At 41.6% G+C, this 26,847-nt stretch overlaps 1 protein-coding gene across 1 annotated transcript in view; it reads left to right on the forward strand.

Moving 5' to 3' along the window:
- Positions 1–26,847, forward strand: part of LOC130173489 (dedicator of cytokinesis protein 2-like) — a 95,726-nt gene that overhangs the window by 9,198 nt on the left and 59,681 nt on the right. The window contains exons 13-24 of the mRNA XM_056382822.1: positions 1,211–1,461; positions 1,846–1,944; positions 3,427–3,499; positions 3,774–3,877; positions 5,500–5,698; positions 7,142–7,239; positions 7,340–7,429; positions 7,712–7,812; positions 10,174–10,308; positions 14,377–14,485; positions 14,968–15,038; positions 17,023–17,129. Coding sequence (XP_056238797.1) covers positions 1,211–1,461; positions 1,846–1,944; positions 3,427–3,499; positions 3,774–3,877; positions 5,500–5,698; positions 7,142–7,239; positions 7,340–7,429; positions 7,712–7,812; positions 10,174–10,308; positions 14,377–14,485; positions 14,968–15,038; positions 17,023–17,129 — 1,437 coding nt within the window. The remainder of the gene's footprint in view (positions 1–1,210; positions 1,462–1,845; positions 1,945–3,426; positions 3,500–3,773; positions 3,878–5,499; positions 5,699–7,141; positions 7,240–7,339; positions 7,430–7,711; positions 7,813–10,173; positions 10,309–14,376; positions 14,486–14,967; positions 15,039–17,022; positions 17,130–26,847) is intronic.

Consider the following 26,847-nt stretch of genomic DNA (forward strand, 5'->3'; position numbering starts at 1 on the left):
TTTTTTGTGCTGTCTCGTATAATAATTTCCAAAAAAGCTGTGAGAGCCCATATTCCTCAGGAGTAAATTTCTGTTCGTTTTAATAATACCTTAATTCTTTCTTTGTCTCCTTTCCTCCCTTGTTTTGCAACCCTTTCACAAACAGAAGACAAATTGTATATTATTAATTACAGCCTAGTCTGCAACAGTTGCAGATATTTTTACATCCTTAGTTAACATTGGAGCACTTTAACGTTACATTCCCCATAGATAAACACAAAGTGGGTCTCACACAAGTTGTATGTTTCAGGGTTTTTGTAGGTCCTGAAAACCCCCTTAAAATGTTTTAAATTCAATTTAAATAGTACAAGTCCTTGAAATTCCTTATTCATTCATTTGGCTTTAATTTGAATTTACTTACCTGCAGAGAGAAATGAAAACTCCTTTCTGAATCCATCATTTAAAACAGCCTGGAGTGGCACCTGTTTTTCCAAGTAACTGTTCTTAAATTAACGAAGTTCTAGGAAGTATTACATTTAACTCTCTCATATCTACACATATCCTGTGTTTACCCAAGGTATTTTGTGTGATCAACTTTGGTCACTAGTGCATGTAACAGTACTAAATTTCTCTCTTTCAGGCCTGTTACATTTTACTGTAATCTACACAAAACTCCAGGAATGAATGAGGAATAAATGAGGAAGTAACGCGATTTAAAACCTGTATATAAGACAGTCAGTGTCCTGGTCCAGCAATGAAATCTCACAGTGACATTTTGTTTTTCTTTACTAATTTAATGTATGTATCTATTTTAGGTTAACAACTAGTAAAATATCCCTGAGTGGCGTCGTGTGGCGTAGTGGTCTAAGCAGGCGCTCCATGTGTAGAGGCTACAGTCCTCGCTGCAGCTGGCCCCGGTTCGAGTCCCGCATCGGACGGCCTTTACTGCATGTCATTCCCCCTCTCTGCCTCCCCATTTCCTGTCTCTCTACTATCCTGTCCAATAAAGGCATAAAAAGCCCAAAAAAATATACTTTAAAAATATCCCTGAGTTTCACCTGCTGAATATCACGAGTCCCATCCTGGTCTCATTGCTGTTTTAGAGGCTTATCAAGAATCTGTTTCTTGAGATAAACAAACAACATTGCTTTGTAATCAGCACTCTCACTGCAGTTGTTTGTTTTTCAAATGAGCAAACTTCACTCTTTCTCTAAACCCGATCTCCATCCAGGTCTGTGGGTGACCATGAAGGCTCTGGTCGGGGACATAGTTCAGATCCGGAAGGAGTACCCTCACCTCGTGGACCGCAGTACCGTGGTGGCCCGCAAGCTGGGCTTCCCGGAGATCATCATGCCGGGAGATGTTCGCAATGACATCTACCTCACCTTACAGGGCGGCGACTTTGACAAGTACAACAAGACAACCCAGAAAAACGTGGAAGTCATCATGTGGGTGTGTGATGAGGAGGGCAAGGTCATACAGGTGAGCAGCATGAAGAGAAGAGGTCGAGGAGGACGGGGCATGTCTGTGTATTTGAACAGGAGAGGGAAATGTGTAAAGAGGGATTGGTTTGTGGGTGTGGGGTTTGAGTTGTAGTGTGTGTGTGTACCGTAGGTGTGGTGTTTAAGAGATTGAGGTGGTACGGGCCAGTGAGCAAGCAAGTGCTCATTCACCCTCTCATAGTCAGGGGCACATAGACGCGGCTTTATCTCAGAATGAAAATCCATTCTAGGCATAAATGGACGCACACGCACACACACACACACACACACACACACACACACATGCACACTCACACACATAAATACAACATAAATCCTTCAGCTCCATATGAAATGTATGTTTCTTTGCCTCCCTCATTCCTAGAACTCCATCTGTCTGGGGGCGGGGGATAAGGCGGTCAGTGAGTACAGATCTGTCATCTACTACCAAGTGAAACAGCCCCGCTGGATGGAGACGTTTAAGGTGTGTGTCGGCATTAGTATATTCAGCGCATTCGCAAAGTATTCAGACTTCACTGTTCTAAAATGTTGTTATGATGCAGATTTATGCTAAAATCATTTAAATTCATTTTTTTCCCCTCACCGAGCTACACTCAATATCCCATAATGATAAAGGGAAAAAACTGAAATATCACATTAACATAAGTATTGAGACCCTTTGCTGTGACACTTGAAATTTAAGTCAGGTCCCTCCCATTTCTCTTGATCATCTTTGAGATGTTTCTGCACCTTGTTTGGAGTCCACCTGTGCTAAATTCAACTGACCTGACATGATTTTGAAAGGCACACACCCGTTTATATAAGGTCTCACAGCTGACAATGCATATGATAATAAAAACCAAGCCATGAGGAGGAAGCAACTGCCTGCAGAGCTCAGAGACGGGGTTGTGTCGAGGCACAGATCCAGGGAAAAATTCTGCACCGTTGAGAGTTTATTAATTCTTAAACGGAAGAAGTTTGGAGCAACCAGAGCCCTAGAGCCTGCAGGCCGACCAAACTGAGCAATCCGGGGAGAAAGGCCTTGGTAAGAGAAGCGACCACGAAACCCAACGGTCACTGTGGCTGAGCTCCAGAGATCCTGTGTTGAGATGGGAGAAACTTCCAGAAGGACTGGTCATCACGGCAGCACCACCGATCTGAGTGACATGAGAGCTGCTCGGAGTTTGCAAAAATGCACCTGCAAAGTGAAGCATTGGGTTTGGGCAGCATCAAGCTGTGGGACTGTTTTTCAGAGGCAGGGACAAAGAGAGACTGGTCAGGGTTGAGGGATAGCTGAAGGGAGCAAAGTACAGAGATATCCTTAATGAAAACATGGTCGAGAGCACTCACAATAAACTCACAGCCAACACTGCGCAGTTGCTTGAGGCAACTCTGTGAATGTCCTTGAGTGGCCCAGCCAGAACCTTGACGTGAACCCAATCTAACATCTCTGGAGTGACCTGAAAATGACTGTCCACTCACGGTCCCCAAATTCAACCTGACAGAGCTTGAGAGGATCTGGCAGAAAAGAATGGTGGAAAGTCTCCAAATCCAGGTGTGCTAAGCTTGTCACGTCAGAAGACTCAAGGCTGTATGCTTCAACTAAGTACTGAGTAAAAGGTCTGAATACTTATGTCAATGCGATATTTCAGTTTTTTAATAAGTGTGCAAAAATATTCCTAAAACTGTTTTTGCTTTGTCATTATTGGATACTGATTGTAGCTTAATGAGGGAAATAATGAACATAAACGGTTTTAGAATCAGGCTGCAACTTAACAAAATGTGAATTGGATGTGTTTCCCTGTATGTGTTGAATTTTCTTCCTTCAGCCTCCTTGAAAATGTCTGGTTGTTATATGACATTTGCATTCCTCAACCATAACTCACCCTAGAATGTGATGGTATGCCTTTAAAAATGTAAGATATCCAATGTTTTATATTCTATAATAACGTGAGATGTCCTCCAGGTGGCAGTCCCTCTGGAAGAAATGCACAGAATTCATTTACGCTTCATGTTCAGACACCGCTCTTCGCAGGAGTGTGAGTATAAGCCTCTTTTCCTCTCTCCATACTGTACATCCTCGCTCTTAACTCCTCCTCTCCTCTGATCCCCTGAGCATAATGTGACACTGAAAGGACTGAATGATTCGAAGCAATTTGGAAATGACCCAAGGCATCATTACACACACTTGACTATACAAATCAGCAGTCTTTCTTCAACATGTCCCTCCCTCCTCCCTTTTCATTTCCCTGATGTATTTCTCCTCTGACGCTCCCTCCTCCTGTTGACACATCCGTCTCCTTTCGTCTTCAGCCAAGGACAAGAGCGAGAAGAACTTCGCCATGGCCTTTGTGCGTCTGATGAAAGACGATGGGACGGTTCTACAGGATGGACTGCATGACCTTGTTGTCTTCAAGGTTAGAAACAGAATTTTTGCAGAAAGAAAACAGAGGAACTGATGAACAGGTTCAGTGGCCTCTCCAGGAAAGGAAGGAAAATTTCAATTCATCAAAAATGACTCAAATAAAAAGTAAATGAGATAAAATGAACAAAAAAATTGGATTCATTTAAGAATGGATGTGCAATTTCTTCACTGTCGCCGCAACTGAAGAGCAGGTCAACACTCAAAGCTTTCACTTTGCAGATGCAAACTTTGACATTATGAGCCTTTTATAATGAATAGGTTCAGTGTTCATTCCTTTTTGTTGCATCAATCAGTTTTGGATTGAAAGGCCCAACTACAATTAACCAGAAATACTTTTAAATATCAGGACAAATGAAAGTGGGAACTCAAGTGCTGGTTGAAAACACAACCAGTTTTCAGGATTCTTTTGATTCATCACTCATGGTCAGACATTGTAACTGTACCAAAGCTCAATGCCATTCCCCTGGTATTTCTGGATTTTTATTTATTTATTTATTTATTTTTATATATATATAGTGGTTAGAAATAAATGATAGAGTTTACAAAAAAAGGCAAATAGATATTTGTCTGGAAAAAGTTAATACCAGGGAAAGAATTTCAAGACATCTGTGCAGCTGCAACTATCATCAAAGCAGATTCAAACATACAGTATAGTGAGTCTGGATCGGGGATTATGGCCACCGAGACAGGTTGAGCGAAGCCAAATAGATTTCCTGCCAAATGAGCCAGAGCTAAGATTGAATCCCCTTATTGATTAAATGCCAAACGCAATGAAGATTAATTACTCGTGATTCACTCGAAGACCAAATGGATGGTCCCCCTGTGCCCTTTCTCGATTATCTCTCGTTATCCCTGCACTCCTCTCGATCTCTGTGCCACTCATGGCTTCAATCTCTTAGTCCCTGCTTTTCCACCCACTCATTCATTATTACTGGTATATGGCATTAAAGAGGGTAGAGTTGAGGTTTCAGGCCTGAGTGAATCTGTCACATGAAGATGGTTAATGTATATACGGAAAAGTGTACAGCAGTTAGAATATGATGGCGTAAACAAAATATAAAATGTAGATGCCAAGAGAAGAGATCTCATGTCTTTTTCTCATATATCTCTTTGCCTTCTTTCCTATTTGCTGACTCTGTTCAGCACCGTCTCTTTTCAGCACCTTGTAACAGAAGAAAAATGCTGTATCAACAGTTGGTGTTGCTTTTGTTTGTTCTTATTTTTCCAGGCCTAGCTGCCCCCACCTCTGTTTTCAAAGTTATGACTTTACAAACCGAAGTTGGGCTAGGCAGAAGTAGATAAGGTACAGAGGGTTATTGCAGTGGAAATGGCGACTTCAATCATTGGTTATCATTTTTTTTCCCCTTCAGGGCTGGCCTGATAAATCACTGCAAGTGTAGCAAATCCCAGTGTCTCTCTGTTTTCTATTCCCACATTTGCACCAACACATTTGGAATAAACACAGGAAATTTAATTCTTGTCCCAGTGCAGCTGTGACACACACAAACACACACACACACACACACACACCAAACATCTGTGCCATCATTAATAAAGTTGTAGCAATACTGCAGTGTCAAAATTGTTGAGTTAAAAATGACTTTGTCCTTTCAGGGAGACAGCAAGCGCATGGAAGATGTCAACTGCTACTTGTCGCTGCCCTCGACCCGCCACCACCACGGCGACCCCCACAAGTCGGCAACAGTGAGCCGCAGCTCCAGTAGTCTGTCCGGCGGTGGAGGCCTGTCAGTCAGCTCTAGAGACAGCTTCAGCATCTCCACCCTGGTCTGCTCCACCAAACTCACCCAGAATGGTAGGTGTGCGTAGGTCAGGTGCTACAATGTTGATATTGCCCCTTCATGACATTTAGTTGACAATAAGCTACTCTAGAGACATGCCAGGGCAAAACATGTTCATTCAGAAACACACACACACACACACACACACACACACACACACACACAGAAAAGGTGAGGAAAGATGAAGGCAGAAATTATGAGGAGGAGGGTGTTTGAAATTAAACCTGACACGTGAAAAAACATTAATTAACATCTTTTTTCAACAAAGTAATAAGGCCAGGCTGAGACAATGAATCATTGGTTAGCTGTGAAATCGGTAGAGGACAAATGCAGTGCATAGAGGTGTGCATATTGCTTTGTCAAGTCTTGGGCTCAATGTTTGGGAAATTCAGATTTCGCCTCAGAAAACCATGAAAACTGGGGGTTAAATACAGGGAACATTTTCTTTGTCATCATTATGTTAACTGTTATTTTTAGGTTTCGGGGTTAAAAGTTGAGTGAGGATGACAATAGCTGGAAAGTGAGGTGAGTGCAGGTTAGGATTATGGGGACATCTGACCAGTTAATGGTGTGTTAATTAGGTTAATGTTGCCAGGAGTATGAGTTTGCGTGCGTGTTACGGTTCATGAGGTAAGCAAAGGATTGGGGGCAACTGTGTCTATACATGGGTTTTATTAGTGTGGAGTGTCGTCATTTTGTCCTACACACTCTGGCAGGCAGCCGCATAAGCAGCCACACGCACACTGAAGTATACATGCACTTCTACAAAGGCATAAACGCACGTACACTCCAGACAGTAAGGTGCATCAGACACAGGTGCAGTGCAACAGCTGTTACTGAGGAAGCCAGTCCATCACTATAATGAACATTATCCTGCGGCATTAATCACCTGTACCATACACACACACACACACACATACATTCATACACAAAAGTGAACACAGTGTTGTTTAGGGCTACCCACCAGATGTGCGGCTTGGCTTGGTGAGTCAGAAATGATTGGACAGGGAAAGCAGGCGGTTTAAAGCGGGCAGCCCTACAGGGACTTGGAAATCTGCCCCATGTCAAACTGTAGCAGAATTAATGATAGAAACTGTGGATTTGGATGTTCAGTTGAAAGTCTCACTAACTGGAGGAGCAGGGACTACTGTTCACATGACAAATCATCACCTGACAGATTGCTACTTGGTTATTTCTTATCAGTCAGATAAGTGATGAGTGTGAATATATATATATATATATATATATATATATATATATATATATATATATATATATATCCACTGTCCAGTGTTCACGGACACAATGTGAATAATTACAATTTAAGAAATTACATTGTCAAGTAAGAACAGCTTTGCTCAGAATCCACTCTTAAGTAAGACAGATGTGTGTACTGTTGGTGTAGTTATGACAGCTGAGCAGAATATATTGTTTGTGTGTGTGTGTTTCCTCTCCAGTGGGACTGCTGGGGCTGCTCAAGTGGAGGACTCGACCTGAGCTCCTCAGAGAAAACCTGGAGAAACTCAAAATCATTGATGGAGAGGAGGTGGTCAAGGTCAGTGTGTGTTTGAATGCAAGTGTGTCTTTCCAGAAGCATGTGTGCTCGTGTGTGCGCTCTCACTGGACCTCTCCTTTGCCTTGTTGTACGTGTGTAGTTTCTGCAGGACACCCTGGATGCCTTGTTCAACATCATGATGGAGCACTCTCAGAATGACGACTACGATATCCTTGTCTTTGATGCCTTGGTGAGTGTTTGGCTTGTGTGTGTGTGTGTGTCTGTGTGTGTGTGTGTCTGTTTTCCCAAGAAATGCCTGTGTGTCTAACTGTGCGTGTTTTGTCAACAGATGCAGCTTATTTTTCTTTGACAGGCTGTCTCTTTGTGTATCGTGTCTGACATCTCTGTATCTACCTATCCATCTCCCTCCAAATAAACATGTCTATCAGATGATTGTACATAACTTCTCATCCACCTTGTCTACTGCTATGTAAACATGTAACCCTGTCTGTTTCTCTCCTCTGTCTGCCAGATACACATCATTGGTCTGATTGCCGACAGAAAGTTCCAGCACTTCAACACAGTGTTGGAGGCCTACATCAAGCAGCATTTTAGCGCTACACTGGCCTACAAGTAGGTTGCATCCTGATCAGAAGCCACTTCATTTAATCTCATTCTTTTTTCCACCTCTTACTGGTTTAAACTGATATTTTAAGCATTCTGACAGAGAAAGAAGTGACAAGACAATAATTAAAACTACAGACAGGTAACATACAACTATGTATAAAAAAAAAAAAAAAATATGGTCAGAGTCACATAGAAGACTGAAAAAAATGAGTTTGATCCTCATAAGTATCCCATGAACTTAAAAGTTCAGTCGAAAATCAGTGTGCTCATGCAGTAATCCTGTTGCTGTCTCGAGAAAGCAGAGACAGCTCCTTATTGAATTTGCCACAGGAGATTTTATTATCAATTAAACTCTGAGTGAGTCTGGTTATTTAAGCCTTAACTAATGTTACTGTGGCCTCCATAAAATGCCAGCTGAGTCATTAATTTAGGTCTGACTTTAGAAAAGTTTCAGACAGTGTTAAACTTTATCTAAACAAACACCTACTCACAATGACATCACATCACACAAATACATCATATTTCTGTTGTGTGGAAACACCACCGGGGTATTGGCTGTGCCAGTCTATCAGAAGTTTTGCATTTTTCTTGCTTGTGTTACAAATGATGGATTACATGATCTTTCATGAGGCACATTCTCCCATCTCTCAGGAATTAAGAAATCCTTTAAATCCATCAGATAATCTCAATAATGCTTTGTCACCAAGACAAAAAAACCAGACTGTTTTATGATTCCCAGAAAAGTTTGACAGAGCAGCTTAAAGTAGACTATCAGTAATCCATGCATAGCTCTCGTGTGCGTTGTCCCAGTTGGAATCAAACCCATAATCCTGTCAGGTTTTGCCATACTGAGTGCCAAGGGTATACAAGTGTTAAACCTATTGTGGTAATTTAAAAGTCATCTGAATATCTAATGTTAAGTGACTAAATGCTGCACTGTATCCAGCTGCCACTGGAGGTCAGTGTGTGTGTCGCATCTGGAGCCCTTGACTGAAAAAGGATTAGAGTATGCGTCTTTACTGAAGTCCCAGCTAGCTGGAGCTTTAACCTTGCTTCTCTGTGGAGTAGCAGCTAAAGCACTCAGGCATACACCTCAAACACTTCTATCTGCTTCTTCCTCTCTGTTAATTCACTTCACTTGATTCAATGGGCACTAGAGACAACATTTGTTTGTGTTGCCAAAGCTTTAGTTAGGAAATTAAAAACATCTCTGACTCCTCCTGCTCCCTTTCCCCCGTGCATCTTTTCTTGCTTCCCCTAACTGCTTCTACTCCTCCTCTTAACTTCCTTTGCCCAATTATCCCTGCCAGCCTCCTCCTCTCTTAACTGCCTTTCTCTCTTCCTGTCTGTCTTCACTCCATCTATTCATCTGTCTCTCTATCATCACTCCATCCTTCCCCTGCCAGTGTGTTGGTGTTCACCCTCTTTAAGAGGGTCACTGCAGCTTAACGCCTGTCAGCCCCGAGGCTGTTATGTAAAACTCTCTAACTCCCTCTCACTACATTTTAAACTCCCTATCTCTTGCTCTTAGAAAAAAAAAAAAAGAATAAATCCTCCTGTGCTTGCCTTTAAGCCATGCACCAAAACAAAACCAGGGAATACTGAATGGTAATAACGTTGGTAATATTTTCAAAGCCACCCTGATGGCAGTGAGGCCAGATTAGAGTTCATTTTTTAAGGGAACTTTTATTGTTTAAGAGGATTGGGCAGTTTTAAACCAGTTAGTGGGTGATCCCCTCTTGCCATTTCATGGAAATAGAGCTGTCTCATAGCCAAAAGTCTTAACCCTCTGTAGGCGTACTGTATTGTTTTATGTGTTATGAATATTCTAGTATTGCATGGCATATTATGCCGAGGGAGAGAAACAATGGTAGTACATAAACTTGATCTGAACTCTGTGCCACTCACACTTCTCCCCAACTTCTCTGACACACCATAATATTTATGTGTGTGTCTAAAGAGGCCTGTGGGGTGTTCTTGTGTCGGAGAATGACTTTTTCACCATGAATCTGAGGGCAAATAAAAATGTGTGAGCCATGTGAAAGGTACATCTGTTGAGGTGTGAAATACTATTTTGCCATTTTCCACCTCCACCTCCCTGCCAGTCTTCCTCTCTCTCATTCTGTCACTCTCACTCTGTTGCACTTTGTCTTTCTGCTCTACGGAAGTGAAAAATGGAGTTGGTGATCAACTTTCCAAACCTGTGGAACATCAGGAAAGGAAATAACAATTCTGACGGACTGATTTTGATTTCTTTCTTTCATTTCCCCATTCCTCCCCGCTTTAACTTTTATATCTCTTTCTTTTTTCTTCCCCTTTTTCTCTATCTCCCTCCCTCTGTTTCCCCCCTCTATCATTCTCTCCCAGAAAGCTGATGTCTGTGTTGAAGAGGTACCTGGATGTGTCCAGCCGAGGGGAACAGTGTGAGCCCATCCTCCGAACCCTCAAAGCCCTTGAGTACATCTTCAAGTTCATCGTCCGCTCGCGCATGCTCTACTCCCAGTGAGTGTTTGCGTTGCTTTTTGTCAACTGATCATTATGTTAATGACCTCTAATTTCTTTCTGAACCCGCAATGATGCAATAGAGATTCGTAAGGACACACACACGGCGCACAGTGACACTGCATTGCCGGAGAAATCGTTTTTGACAGCTCTGTGAGAATGGGCTGCTGATTGCAGCACTAACGCTGCTAATAAGCATTGATGATGAAGTGCAGCGTCCAAATGAGAGCTAATGATGGGGAAGGGCTGCTGAACAGGCAGCCAACGATACACCACACAAAGTTCCTGCAGGAGAGACTTATGACACCCACTGTGCTGAGGCGAGAGCTGCACCATATGATAAGTGTAAACACCATTTTTAACTGCAGTGCAAAAGTTGACGCTGACGGATCAGAAACATGATCCACAATTGTGTTATTTGCCTTGCCTGTGGGAGATTTGAACACCTATGTGTGTAAGTGTGTGGGTGTGTAAGACGCAGCCATGTTTAGAATCAAGTGTTTATGTGTGTCGGGATGTTTGTGTTTAATGTGCGAGTTGTTGTGGAGTGCGTGTGTCTTTGTTGGGAGCAGTGCATTAGTGTTTGTAGAAGTGAGTTTGGAGGGTGATTTCTGTTTATTTGTGTTGGTGTGTATCTGTTTGTCATTCAAAGGCCACTGGTCAATGAAGGTCTGTCTTTTTAATCTTCTAGAGGGCATGACGGGCTTTGTTTGTTGAAATTGGTGTGTTTGTTTATCGATGTGGTGAAGTGCTTCTTTATTTATTCATAGTGTGTGTGTGTGTGTGTGTCTGTGTGTGTGTGTGTCTGTGTCTGTTTCTGGTTTCCCAAGAGGGTGTGTGTGTGTGTGTGTGTGTGTGTGTGTTGTGTGTGTGTGTGTGTGTGTGTGTGTGTGTGTATGTGCATTTGTGGGCATGTTTGTGTACACAAGCCCACACATATATATCTAAGCATACTTCTAAGTATACAGTTTGTGTGTCTCTATGTGTGTGCGCACGTGTGTGTGCATCACATTATCGCTCTACTGCTTCTGGATTGACTGAGCTCCAGTCGCCGGCCTCCCCTGGGTATCTCAGAACTGATAAATCCCCCCCTTCCGCTCTCTGTGTCTCTCCTCCTCAATCTGGCGTCCCCCAACCAACCTGCCGCTGGCAGTTTCAACTTCCTCTGCTTCCAAAGTTTTCACATCAGACTTCCCCTCCTATACGGCCTTGTCATTCTAACAGACAATCAGGTATTCAATGGAGCCACTGGCGCTATAGGTGTATCTGTAAGGCTCCATCATCATCATCACCATCAGGACTAGCAGTCATTAATATTTAAGGAGGCAGCACTGAAGATTTATTAGCTTGTCAAACTTACTTCATGTTCTCACAAAGTCTATTAGGGCCGTGAAATGTTTACTTCAAAAGTATGTAAGGCACGCTGTACCAGATTTTGCTCTTTCCTTCACCTTCTTTTTGTCCTTCACGCCCCTATAGCTTTTATTACTTCCCTGTAGTCTAGTGCATCAGTTGTATCTGTGTCTTTTTCCTCCCCTTGAGCACTTGCTATGTGCTATATTTCAGCTTTCTGCCCCCCAACATCTTTTTTTCCATCCATGTTAAATCTCACCTTCTTTCTTACCTTCACTCCCCCTCTTTTAATTTTGTCACATCTTCTCCGTGAGTCTTTTCTCATTATTGTGATTAGGATCTTGTTATTATGAGATCACTTCTGTTTCCTATCAGATGTTATATTATGATTACATAATCTTTTCTAGTTATCACAATATCTTTTCTTATTTTGTTATCTTATTCTTATTATTACATCTCACATTATTTTGAGATCATTTCTCCCGATATGACGACAGTATCTGTCTAGTAATAATAATAATGATGATGATAAATAATAACAGAAGCTCATTTTAGAATAATGAGAAATAGCTTATGATAATGTAACATTTATCACATGCAGAGCTAAGGCCACATTAACACATACTTGATTTACTCTATTCATCCATCAGCGACAGAATCCCTAGCTTTATAGACCAGATAATGTTTTCGAGCTTTTTCACAGTCACACTGATTGGCCAGGTCTGCACTCTTTGTTAATTGTCCGCCTGAATAAAATTTTCCAACACAAACCACTATACTTTTTTGCCTAAATTTAATGGAGCAATAGATCTCAGCAATGTTGGTCACTGCACCACCCTTTTGCTCGTCCATGTGTCATGCAAAATATCATGCATTTCACAAACACTGGTGACATTTGTGACTGATTTGGTCTGACAGGGATCTCATCATTCATGTTTAGTGTTGCCTTGTTGATCCTTTTCTTTTCTCTCACCCAAGAGTACATACGGCTGAGCTGTACTTTCCCTCCCACTCTCCCCTCTTTCCCTTAGACTATTCCTCAGTGTCGCTCTTTTCCCTCCCCCCTGCTGATCATCTTTCCTTCATCCCTCTCTCTCCCCTCTCCATCTGTCTCCAGCATTAGTTTGCTGAGCTACCATGACATTGTCCACTGTTGTGCTTACATGGGGGTATAGAATACAGCTATGGTCATTTTTAGTTCCACAAACATCTCAGAGTTGGATTAAAGTGGTCATCTACTGCACTAAGAATGGGACATAACTAAGTAACACGAATGTACAACCTGGTGTTATCACACCAACACTGACCCTGACACATCTAGACATCATCTCTGCACACATTCCCCCACACACACACACACACACACGCACACATATATATGCACAGACAGGGCTGGTGGATTAAACAGGACAATGCGTTTCTAATCATAACTGTACTCTGCAAAGAGCCCAGTGATAATACCTCTGTGTGTTACCGCCTAATCCCTCCCCCCACATGCTAAATTTGCTGTGTGCCACATGCTAATCCTTCCCTCTAGCACTCATAACTTCTATTGTAATTAACAACTGCACAGCTCCACCACTGAATCACACAGAGATGGTGAGGAGATGGGGGGAAAGAAGGGGGCGGAGAGACGGCTGAGAGAAAAGTTTGTTAGCGGTTGAGGAAGTAGGACTGAAGGAATGGTGGAGGGGTATGTGGGTGTTGATATGTGATGTGAATAGCAACAACAACCATAACCCAGTTTTTATGTGTTAAGTTAGAGAAGGATTACTGTAATCACACAGTCAGTGTTTATGAGGTGCGCCTGTTGGTTTGCTGTTGGGTGTCATGGTTTTGTACATTCACATGTAAAATAAAATATTGACTTAAGGGATAAAGTGGAATGCAGCATATTCATGCTGAATATATTTTCATCCATATTGTTGACAGAAGACGTGAAGAAATGCAGCCAATTCAGTTAACGCTCCATGTCCACACAAACACATGAATTTAGTTGTACTTTCGCTTGTTGCTCGAACATTCTGAGTTAGTGCAGAGAAAGCCAGCGCTGGCTCTATGAAGATAACTTCAAAAACATTATCATTACCGACCTGGTAACAATTTAAACTGTGATGACAAACAACTACTGCTGGAGAATATGCACCCCAGTAGAGATTCTGATTGTTTTCAGAAGAAAAAGTTTTGAAAGCAGAGAAATAAAATCCGGCAAGAGGATAAAAATGGCTATACAGACAGACATTTGTAATGGAGTCGCAAAAAAGAAAGTATGTTTCCAAGGAGGGATGAGACTTATTATTATACATCAAATTATCATATTGTATTATCATGTATTATCTCACTAAATCTGCTCAGAAAACAATTTATATCAAAATAGTTTAAGCATAACAGGGATGAGTCATGCATGGATGTGAGGCTTTACATATTTCTGTTTATATCCAACTTGAGTTTATTGTCAGCTAGCCTTGTTTGACCCTTTAGCTCTTATTCTCTCTCTCCATGCCCCAGTGTCACTATTCACCCCCACACCCCAATTTGTTTTCTCTCATCTTTTAATTCCTTCCTAAATCTGTTTTGCCTTCTTCATCCCTCCCTCCATCGCCCTTGTTAATCATGTCACGGACATGATTTCTGTCATTCATCTCGTACTTTCTCTCTTTTCTTTCCTCTGATTTTCCTGTTGCATTTATACTTATTTTTTTCATGCCCTCCCAGGTTATACGAAGGCAAAGAACAGGCGGAGTTTGAGGAGTCTCTGAAGAGGCTTTTTGAGTCCATCAACAACCTGATGAAAACTGACTTCACCACCACTCTGCTGCTCAGGGTAATCGCGAACACTCGCTGTGCACCCATACTAAAACACGTACCACTCCTCTTTATAGTTTTCTCACCTTTGTCATCACCTCCTGTCTGCTCCTTCTTCTGCTACATCTTATCTTCATCTCCTCCTATTTCTCTGATGTGATCTCTCAACCTGATTCTGGCTACATCAGTATTCTGCTGCATAATGTCTTCCTCTTATTCTCACTTCTTACAACAAGGCAGAGACACAAAAAAAGATGGAGTCACTAAAAGTTAGGCAGCCAGACAAGCAGTCCTCTGGAAAATAAAGCAGGTCCTTTTTCTCAGTTGTCATGAGAGACTATTTGATGGCAAAGTCACCTTCTATTAACCAACAACTTTCACAGGGTTTCAAGACAGTAATTTAATGGTGTTTACTTGTGGTGTGTGTGTGTGTATGTGTGTGTGTGTGTGTGTGTGTTTGTGTGTGTGTGTACACACATGTGTGCATGATTGTGTCATCAGGTTGCTGCTCTGAAGTACTTGCCAACGGTCCTGCATGATGTTGAGAAAGTGTTTGATGCCAAGCTCCTCAGGTTAGCTTTCCCTTACACACACACACATACACACACACACACACACACACACACACACACACACACACACACACACACACACACACACACACTATCACCTTATCTCTGGTCTCATTCAGGGAAACTGACAGCGAGGATATATGGAGCTCAGCTCAAGTTTTCCTCTTGGCTCTGTTCAGTGACCCCCGCACTTTCCATCCTGGTCGAACCCTACTTTCTTTATCAAGTGATAAAAATCTCATCAGACTGACGTATGCACAAGGACACACACTCAAACACACTCTGCAGCTCCTCCATGTGCCCCTGAGTGAACTGACAATTTCACCGAAACCATCAAACAAAACCCATTTAAACAGTAAAAACGTCTTGGAATGACTCGTTTAACCTCTCCGTGACCCAGAATCAAACTTACAATAAACTGTTTAGCCCAGGAAATGACCTCAGTGTACATACTTCTTCAGTTGGTAGATTTTTTTTCAAACTAGATATTTCAGGCATTTTCTTTGTCCTCTAGCAATCCCACAACCAAACATGGATTCATTGTCTTGGGCTGACCTTATTACTACATAGCAAGAAGATGTTAATTGACATTTTCTAAACTTGCCACACTCAATTTCAAACACCCTCATCCTCATAATTTCCTTTTTCACCTTTCTGTGACCTATGTGGGGTTTTGTGTGTCCACGTGTGTGTCTGTGTGTTTGTGGATTATCCACATCTGCTAGTTCAGTCATTCGAGTGGGGCCGTGTCAACACAGTGTCACAAAGGCGCTACCTGTAACACCTGCCACACAGTCAAATACAAATACACACATGCACCAGCCGAAAGGCAATGAGGGGCAGAGAGTTAGAAATCAGCGCACATATTCTCACTTCCTGTCATTCATTTTCTCTCTCATTCACACTCTTGCACTCACCCTTACTGTCTGTCTCCGGTGTTTCTGTACACACAACTGGGCATACACGGACTCGCACAAACATGGCTGAGTCATCTGAACTTGAAAGTAAGGTCCCCATTGCACTCCTGATCAGAATTGCCTTGGGCAGAGTTTCCAATAGCAAGCTTTGTGAATTACAATCACAGTGCATGAGGTGGACATCAAAGTCTTTGTCTCATCTCCTGTATGGTCCCATTCCTACACCTTGTAAACTCACCTGTGGTGTGATCTGCAGTGTGGTACACAATCACAAACACTGGCAGCTATGGATGTGTATTGTTTGCTCTCTGTGTCCTTTGCATTTCCACAGAGTATAGTATGACATTTTGGGTTTTAATTAGATTCAGCTCAGATGATTAGCGGGCCTGATAAGTCTGCACTGAGCCTCTGTTCCCCAGCCTGTCCTCGTGCCAGCTTATGCACGTCAAAAGTTCATACAAACTTTTTCAGTGTTTGGGTTTTTGGAGCAGAGGTGGTGCCTTTCATTCTTTCATACCATTATTGAGATTGCTACTGCAGCATATGTGGCTTAATGTAAGGAGACAAGGAAAAAGTGAGAGACATACAAAAAAAAAAAAAAAAAAAATGGACACAGAGGGTTCACCATGTTTGGAGCATTCAATCTTTCTAAGTGGCATTAGGGCTTGCAACCATCTTGTTTAATTATTCTGAAATTTAATTTGGGGCAGGGGATGAGTCAAACCTGTGTCTTCATTAAAACATGTTTGTACTTTGGCTCATTTGTTTTCTTGCTCACATCTGCGGTTCATTCTGATACAGCCACTGCTTTTAGTGGTTGCATATTTTATAAACTTAATGTTTAATACTTGACTTACAAAGGTAAACTTTGAATCACTTACATGGTGGTGGGAATAATCGGAGCAGGAGATTTTATTGTTAAAATTCAAAACACATGCAATAACATGTAGAAAATAACTCTTGAATATTTATTGTGCTCATTAAAAAAAAAAAGAAATCTGTTGCTCTTCCCATGTAATGATCTTGCTGGTTACTTATTCCACCTCCCCTTTGCTTTTTCTCCCCAGTCAGTTGCTGCATCAGTTTTATTCCTGCATCCCCCCTGAGAAACTCCAGAAACAGAAGGTGGCCTCCATGACTGAAATTGTCAGCAGCCAACTCTTCCAGAAACAAGGTGTGCACATTTTTCCAGTTTCAGGCCTCAGTGATGAGCTAACTAATAGCGGAATCAACAGTTGAGTGAAGAACCAATTGCGGATGTGCACAACCCATTCTGTGTGAAATCCTACAGAGCATTAGTTGCTTCTCACTTAAACGATCTATTATATAGTGAGTAATTCTAGCCCAGCAACAGGAGTGGCCAGACAACTGCTCACACTGTACTTTGTGACTAGTAAGGGTGTTCTTTGCTCTAAAGGTTTTATCTTGATACAGCATGGTGGATAAAGGGTGCTGCTAATACTGCAAGTGAAATGTACCATTCCCTCCGCGGCAATCCAGTTAAGCACTCTGGATAAAAGCATCAGCCAAATGGTTAAAGGACATACTGATGTTTTTATTTGGTTTACTGACCTATACACATTTTATCAATTTTATCTATATAGAATTGACTTGACCTAACAAGTTACAGAATTACAATCTTTTGAATTTCTAATATTAACCCATATTACTGTATTTGTCTGTTTGTTATTAGATTAAAAGGGGAAAGATAAGCCTCCTTAAAATGATCCGCTGCTTCAGCTAGCATTCAAATAACGAAGACATGGATGTTTGTGTTTTAGTTTGCCAAACAATCTTCCTGAGGGACTATTTTGTGATTAGCTACAGAAAACAATTTGGATATTTGATGGTGTTGCTGTAATATACAATTACAGTTCTGCTATGTTCACATCCAGTGACATTACAATCAGTGCAATGGACCCCAGTCAGATACCATCTTATTACAATCAGCCCAAGTGGCACCTATTAACTGATCGAAAAGGTCACTTCAAGTTTCTCTTGTTAAGATAAACAGTCTTGAGGCTAAAATAGCATCGACCTAAACCGATATTTGTTAGTCATCTGATGGTTTTCATTTGTCCTTGTGGTGTTGACATTCCCTCTCCACCCATACTGAACAAGTCCAAGAACCTTATTGCAAACAGAGAAATGAGTACACTGCTCACGCCCCAGTAGGTAATGATGTTGAATATAGAAAAGGATAAGTTTTATCCATATTAATGTCACAGGTGACATCTGTGTATCCATCTACCAAAAGAGGAGATGTACTATCACCTAATGTTTGTGGCAGATAAGACAGGAAGTGTTTTCAGAACGCTGCAGTCTCACTGTCATTAATGTGTCACTTTTCACAGCATGTCTACTCTGCTTTTAAATTATTTTCACTAGATTTGGCATAATTGCCAAGGACACATGATTTTTGTCTGTGTGGTACCTTTAAAGTGTGTTACGCATCAATGATCGCACACTCTTCACCAATCCGAGTCCACCCCCTCCTCTGTTCAGACCTATTATATCTGTCTAATTTGCTTGTAGTGGGCTGATAAGTGGTGGTTTCCCCTGCAGAGGATTGCATGGTGATGGATAAAGTGGGCTAATGTTGTGCTGCTGTATAATACAGACTGGATGAGGAGGCCCAGAAATGGGTGTGTGCAGTGCAAACTGAAGAATTGGAAGTAGACTGTGAGTGAGTGTGGTGGACCAGGTTTAGTTTGTGACAGAAATCGTTCTGAGTGGGTCTAGTGGGTCTGAGACGGCATGTGTGCTGGGCTGTGCTAGACAGATTCAGTCTGCATCATTGGCACTGTTCCATTTGTGCATGAATGCATTTTCATACACAACCTGCAAACACATTTATATGTATCTGTTTCAGAGTGACTGATGATACTGTATCTTGGTGTGAGTGTATCTGTGCATTTCAGTGTCTGTGCATTGGTGCATGTTTAATAGGTGTGTGCACTGGCTGGAATATTGTTTTTGCCCAATGTAGCAATGGGCCCGGTCATCAGTCAGTCGCTGCCAGCCAAGTCGGTAGCCGACCCAGGATACGGTCCTTTGGTATTGATCCTGGCTCCAATGATTGATTCCCCAGGGTCTGAAACGACAGGCTCGGCCCTCTGGCTGGCTGTCAACACGCTTAGAGTCACACTCTGTCACCAGGGAAGGAGGGAGAGAGCGAAGAAAGCAATGAAAGTAACAGGAGAGAGAGAGAGGGATGAGGCCGACAGGTAGAAAAAGAGAGACCATGATAAAGAGAAAAAGACCAAAGAAATGTAGGCCATCATTCCAAAATGCTACATATCAATTTAGGCAGACAAAGATCTGTCAGTGTGTGATAAACAGATGCCCTACAACCATTTTGGAAGCAAAGACTTGGAAATGATTTTAACCTGCAGTCTTAGCCCGTAGAGTGTTTTAAATTCATTCAGGTCATATTGAGTGTTTGTCATTTTTGAAATGGTGAATGTCTCTTTTTAAACACTTCAAATGCAAAGTGACGGAGCAAGGTAGAGGACAGTCCATGGAGATAAGAATAAACAGACGACACGGTGAGAAAAAGAAAACCAGAGATAACGATTTGCAAAAGAGGGAGGCCGAAAGAGGAGAGGGGAAGATTATTTGGAAAAGAAAATTGGAATAGAGACTATTAAAAGGAGAAAAAAGAGGGATGACATGATGATTGGTAAACAGAGGGACAGGGGCAAAGGGATAAGTAAATGGATGAGAAAGATGGATGACAGAGAAATGGGGAAGAGACAAAGGCTGGTTGACAAAGAGGAAACAAGGGATTTGAGAAAGATAAAGAGAGAAGAAAGAACAAGTAGATGGTGGTGCAGAGTGAAAACAAAGCAGCTTGGGGAGATTGGAAAAATAAGTTTGTGGCAGAAAGGGAGGGGCTGACTGTGTTTTGCTATTAAACAGTCTAAAAGTGATTAAAGTTTAAGACCTGCTCACACTAAATCTATTAGCAAACCTGCATGCTGTTGGTCAGTGACACCTGGCCCCTCCTTTGCCCTCCTCTTCCCTCGTCCTCCGGCACAGTGCTTATTTATTTATTCGTTCATCTATATATTGGTCCGTTCCATCTCCATCCCTGCCTCACCAAATAAGCGCTGACATTCGGTCTAATTGAGATGCATTTTAGCATTGGGATGCTAATCAAGGAGCTTGTATGCTACTGTGCCATTCGTCCAGGAGGCTGAAATATGCAGCAGCCCTAAATTATATATTTATAATGGCTAATGGCCCCCGGTGTCCTATCACTGCTCTGCAATACATATTTAATAACCCTACCTGTCTGTCTGACTGTCTGTCTGAGGATTCCTGCCAAACTCCCTCTCGAGGGAAAAATGTCAAGCCACTGACAGTGTGGGAGAGGTTGGATGATGGAAGGGGAATGGTTTTATGTGTGTATGTCAGTGTGAGACAGGAGATCACTTGCACATGCTCATGTTTGACAGAGTGAGAATGAACAACCTTACAAATTATTAGGTTTGTTTTACTACTGTATTTTTAAGGTTAAGTTTAAGTCTGGGTGATAATTGGATTATGAAGGGACGAATTGTAATGCAGCCACTCGCCACACTGTTTCGTACTTAGAGGTGCGTATGTGTTTGCTCCACAGTGTTTTCCTTACACTCTGTTACCAGAAGATTTTCTGGGCTGTCCTCATTGCAACATTGTTTACTCTAAACTATATTGTCAGCATCTTCTTTCAGCAGAAAACACAAGAACTTTACAGTGTGTGAGCTCATAAAATCTAAATAAAAATTGGTTTAAATATTATTATATATAATATTTTGGTGAAAGTCAGTCAAGGTCAAACAATAAGTCCTTAACTTTCATGCAGTATATGAGATTGTTACTTACTTATTAAAATTCTTTTGGGGTTTTTTGCCCTTAATCAGCAGGAAAGCAGATACTAGTTTTGTAATGAGGTGCTGTCACATGGTCACTGGTAGTAATTTTTCTCCAACCCTGGTTTTAAATGAAAGTGTGTGTATTTTTCTGTGTGTTTGTGTTCAACATGCTGATTTTGTCTGTCCATGTGTATGACTTTTTCATGTTGCATCCACGGGCAGTGTTTGAAGGGATTGGATTTTTTTTTTTTTTTTTTTTTTGTCACACAAAAATACTCCTGATTTATTCAGCATACGCTCCAGCGATTAAGGGTCTTGGCAAGCACCTACTGTATACACACACAATGCACCGATACACACATGCTGGCACACATGCACAGATACACATGTGCATCCTGTCTTATGGGTTAATCTGGTTTTGAGACAAAATTAAATTTACGAGGCGCATTATAGCTCAATTTAGGCAAATTATAATGCCATCAGGCAATCACTGTGACAGATTGAGAGCATCAACACTGATAAAGGGGGAAAAAAAGAATGAGAGATCAGGGAGAGCAAAGAGCAGAGGGACAGAGGGGATGAGTCTGTCATTTTGTTTGCCCACTCATTTCCCAAAGCTGGTCAGAGTCCCTGATTCAATCCACTAACCCTTTATATCTTCTCTGCCATGCTGCCATCTCCCCTCCTCCATCTGTACAGCTGGAGCAAAGACTGCAGTCATGTCACCTGCCTTGTAGTACATATTAAACAGATTAAAAGAAACCCCATGTGTGTTAGTGTAATGCTCTTGTAAGATTAATTGGTACAGCTAGGTATGTCAAGAACATGGTATAGAAAAAACACATAACGCAGAAAATCAGAAAAACCTGTGTCGTAGCTAGTGTAAATTTTCTTTTAAATTATCATATCAATCCATATCAACAGGAGAAATCCCATTACTTAAATTGCTTGAATTTTACTGCAACGCATTATACAGTATTGTTGACATTACTCACACCCATGTCTATATTTCTCCTGCTGTGATTACTTAACAGATGCATGTCAGTGCTTGATCATTACGGATGAGTGATGTACTGTACAGTTATTATCGTCAGGATTTAATCAGTGCTGAGTGATCTCGGTTGTCTGCACATTCTCTACCAATCAGCATTAGTGACAGGTCACTTTAGGCCCTAGTTATAATAGTAGTGAATGTGGTTTTCTACATCTGACTTCTAAGAGAGCTTCAAGTGACAAAGATATGACTGACACCAAGAGTCGAAAGTGGGAAGATTATGCTGTATTAATGGCTTACTTCAATCACATTTTCTCTTTTAAAGCAGATATAAAAGGCCAGTGTTTTTGATGGTGTAAAGATGGTATGTGATTCACGCGTGAAGGTTACCCTGAGGGTAAGCAAGTGTTTGCATGCGCCACAATGAACCTGTGTTTGTCGTGTATTCCTTCTAGCCATTCCCAAAGCAGCTGGTTGAGCTATAATGTCAAAGCTGTCAGCTTTACAGCAGCTCAGGGTGTGTGAGTGCGCGTATGAGTGTGCATGTGTGTAACAGACTGCTTGGTGATCCATTAAGTGTCCATGTGCCCATATGCTATATCATTAGTTATACAGACGTATTAAGAGACAGGCTTGTGAATCATAAAAAACATAATAGTCATACGGCTGCCATGTCCCCGCAGGCTGCTCTCTGTTCCGCTCCACTCTGCTCCTTGTGAAGAGAAGTATATTTACTGTGAACCTCTTTTCTTCTCTTCTCTTCAGGTTTATGTCACATCTCACTGTAAATACAGTGAGATCATCCTCATGAACACCCAGCAAAAACTGCTTACTGTACCTGTCAGAGAATTATGAATGTAAATTGGGTCCAAGAAGTGGTGTGTGTGTGTGTGCTGTGTGTGTGCTGTGTGTGTGCTGTGTGTGTGTGCTGTGTGTGTGTGTGTGTGTGTGTGTGTGTGTGTGTGTGTGTGTGTGTGTGTGTGTGTGTGTGTGTGTGTGTGTGTGTGTGTGTATTTGGTTGTTTGACAGCAGAGGAGCCATCTGCCACAAATTATTTTTAACTGTTGTTGTACACGCTGACCCAAAAATAGCTATGCTGACTGTCGTGCTGTGGGCTGATGGCTCCACAGGGTTAATGGGAGAAAGAGAGGGAGAAGGTAGAAGTTGCTCTCATTCAGAGCGGCAGTTTGGGAGGTTGTGGATAAAACAGTAGAATAAGAGCGGGATGGATGAGACTAATGGAGCAAAGTGAATGGAGTTTACTCATTTTGGGAACTGCCTCTGTCTCACACTCTCCTTCCATCGAATTTATATTCTGATCCATGCTTGTGTCTGTGGGGTGAGCTCATTGGAAAATGAATACAGACAAGGACAGTGGAGGGACGTAATGGTCAGTGTACCAACACACTTAGCCATTCATTTGTTTGGTACAGATGCTTTAATGTTAACTACAGACAGGAGCAACCTGACAGAACAGCTTGGTGCTGTCAATAGCTGGTTTCTAAGGATACAGCAAATTAACATTTCTGGGACGGTTTAAATCCTAATGATCCCCTTTGGGACTTTGGGTCATTATCCAACAGCAGTGATAACAGGTGAATTGCATGTCATTGAAATATTGTGACAAATTATTGCAACAGCAGAGTAGATCGGAGATGATATAATAATATGATAAGAATAAAGATTTGCAGCCTATTAAATCTGAACAAATACAAAAAGAATTTAAAAGCTGAGTTCAGATACAGGCTTAACCAGCGACAGCGGCTTCGTGATATATTACTCTCCTATTAGAAAACACGGGGGATAAGTCTGCCTATCAGTCAAAGCAGTGAAATGGTTCACCGCAAGGCATTCATCTACCATTGATTTGCCGCGGTCAAATTGATCAAAACGCTGTACCAACCAGCTAAAACTACCAACAGACTAATTGGTCAATCAATTTAATATTCATGTGGAAGATGGAGCGGAGGAGGAAGGCTGAGATGAGGGCTGGTAATTAGTGGGTGACTCATAGAGAGTGACTAAGACAGGTGGAAAAAAGAGAAAGAGATAATTTATACACCATTTGAAACACAGGGTAAAATAAATAAAGCCTCTTTCAGCAGCATCTGAAAAGAACACTCAATAAACAAACAAGGGATTATCTGAACAGTATCAGTAGTATCTAGTACTTGTTATCTTTGCAACAAATTTTTGTTTTAGTAGTAAACATGACAAACAAGCCCAGTTCTGTCCTCAATTTCTTGTTATGGCAAGTTGTGTGTGTGTGTGTGTGTGTGTGTGTGTGTGTGTGTGTGTGTGTGTGCGCATGTGAACAGTAGTATGCTTGAAGAGAAACAGAAACATGGAGAGAGCAATTATACTCAAGACAGCAGCCTTTACTGTGATTGTGTTTACTGTTTACTTTGTGCTTTTGCTGACAGTATTTGTTCTGTGCCAGGTTTTATCAGCGTCATAGCAAAACTTGCAGTGAAAAATGCACTTTCAGACATCATTGCCACTCTATATCACCATCAGTCACTAGTGCACTCTATCATCTGTAACTTATTGGCCTATACTTTATGGAGAGCACTTATTCACACAGGCAAAAGAGTTTTATGCATTTCTGTATAAAAAAAAAAAAAATTATCCTACTAAACGACTTTGAGACAGCTTTCTTGCTTTTACACAGCATACATTGGTGGTCAGATTGAACCAGCAATTTATTAAAAAAAAAAAAAAAAAAAAAGAGAGAGATAGAAGTGTGGACATACAGGCACAACCAAAATACAAACAGAAAATGTAGGGCTTTATAACAGATGGGGTTTAAAGATGGAGCAAGGGAAGGAGTGAGCAAGGAGGGAGGAAGACAAATGAAAGATGGAGGGAGAGTGGATGAGAGGAGACATCCACAGTGACATGGAGAAATGAAAAACCTGCTGAGAGAGACATTTAGTCATCAGCAAGCAGGGAGACAGTTGGCTTGGTCCCAACCCCCCTCGCAGCGCAGAAGATTTACTTGTCATCGCGCCTCCGAACCTCCTCATTATCATCTTTTCTATCACTCTATCTTCCCAAAAGCAAGGGACGACAACCAAAGAGAGGGAACAGAGAGGGATGGAGAGAAAGAGGAAGACACCACAGTTTTACATGCCTCTTAGAAACTGAGATTGCATCTCATTATCATGTGCTATAGTTTATTGTGCTTGGCTGTCAAATGAAAAAATGGAACAGAGAAGGGATGAGCTGGCTGCTGAGCCATCAAAGCTGCTGTCTGTGTGGTGGCTTGCCAGCACTGGCGGCAGTCTACTCTCACAGACTTGGTAACCCAAACACACCCGCACCCTCACACAGGCACAAAGAGATTCCAGCTTGTACACATGCAATAGTGATGAAGCACCAAATCAGACACAAAAAGGACAATTCACACTCGGGCACATAGACACACATTGGTATTAATAATCAAAGGCTGAGATTACGCCAAGAATAAATAGACATTTTGAATTGAATATAGATGAGTACTTGAAGCTGTGTTGGTATGGGTCTTGAATATGTTGGGCGGTGTGCGTCAGCACCTGTGTGTATTTCTTTTTCTTTGAACAAGAGTGTATGTCTGCACAAAGTGAAGGCTAGATGAGAAAAAGTAAAAATGCATCCTGATGTTTTGCCCCAAGACCTTGATTTCCATTTGTGTGTGAGTGCCTGTTGGTGAAGCTTTCTTCCACAGCATGACTGAATTGATTTACTGCACTGTTGCACCGCAGGCTATAACATACAACATGCAACTAAATTATACAGGCAAGTGAAACATAGAAACACAAGTTTACATAGAAAAGTGTGTGTGTTTATGCCGAACTTTGTCCTGTCCAACAGCTTGTAAGTTTTATTTTTTAATTATTTTTTTAAATACGTCATATCAACAACTGGAAAAATGCTGAATCGGTTAAAATTCCTTCTTTCTCACACAGATACACATCCCAAACCTCAGTTGAGCCTCTCCGGCAGATCCTCCCTTTAGGCTGCTTCGTAACAAAGCTCCACCAAACAGACCTCTGCAAAAATGGTTTAAGGTTATAGGATTAGGGCCATGACTGGGGTTAGACTCTGCCAATCCGAGTGAAGGATGCAGGATTTGTATGCAGCCCGAAAGGAAGTTCAAGGCTCAAGCCTGAGTAGGTCTAGAGCACATAGCACATATAGCACTGTTCCATATTCACTGGGAAGACGAGATACACACACCACCGTTGATTGGTTGGATCAGCAAGTTATTGATGCATCAAGATATGAAAACATTCTAGGGCAGTATGTTTTACCTGAAAAGTTGAGTTGGAGAAACTGAATGATGAGGGAGAGAATAGTACTATCAGTTGTTGTGACAGAAAGACAAGAAGTGTGAATCAAGAGGAAAGGTGTGGAAGGACATGTAGAGGGTCAATAAAGAGTAAAAAGAATACAAGATGGAAAACTACAGGCAAAAGATTGAGATGGAGAAAATGGAGATTGCATTTTACAAAAAAAGGACCAGGGGCCACAAAAATAGAAATAACAGATATAGACAGTGAGACAAACACAAGAGGGAAAGACAGCCACCAGTAGGACAAACAGATATATTAGATCTAGCATTTGTGCCAAGGTATCAATTGTATTTTGTCAGCAGGCCACTGTTTGTCACATTGATAATTCTCATAGCTCAAATGAGGGCAAATTTGCACAGATAGTGAAACTACTCAGCCAGTTTGATAGTACTCCAAGGTTTATTGTGACTCAGTCAAGAAAAATCCTACTAAAATAACCTCAGCTGGTTCTACTCGCAACACGTGCAAGAGCACATCTAAGGACAATATCTGTTTTGAAAAAGTCTAAGAAGAAATGCAAGAGGCATCTATCATGTTTAATTGGACCACTGATGTGATCCACTGTGAGGAGGCATCTTTGTTTTTTTGTTTTTAGAAAAGAAGAGAACTTACTCATTTGTGGAAGGAATTTTTTTTACCATATCCCTCTGTTGGTACAAACACACACACATCTCTTGACAGGGGTTGGAGTGTACGGGCAGCCAC

The sequence above is a fragment of the Seriola aureovittata genome, chromosome 8 (genome assembly GCF_021018895.1).
Source record: "Seriola aureovittata isolate HTS-2021-v1 ecotype China chromosome 8, ASM2101889v1, whole genome shotgun sequence".
Lineage (NCBI taxonomy): Eukaryota > Metazoa > Chordata > Actinopteri > Carangiformes > Carangidae > Seriola > Seriola aureovittata.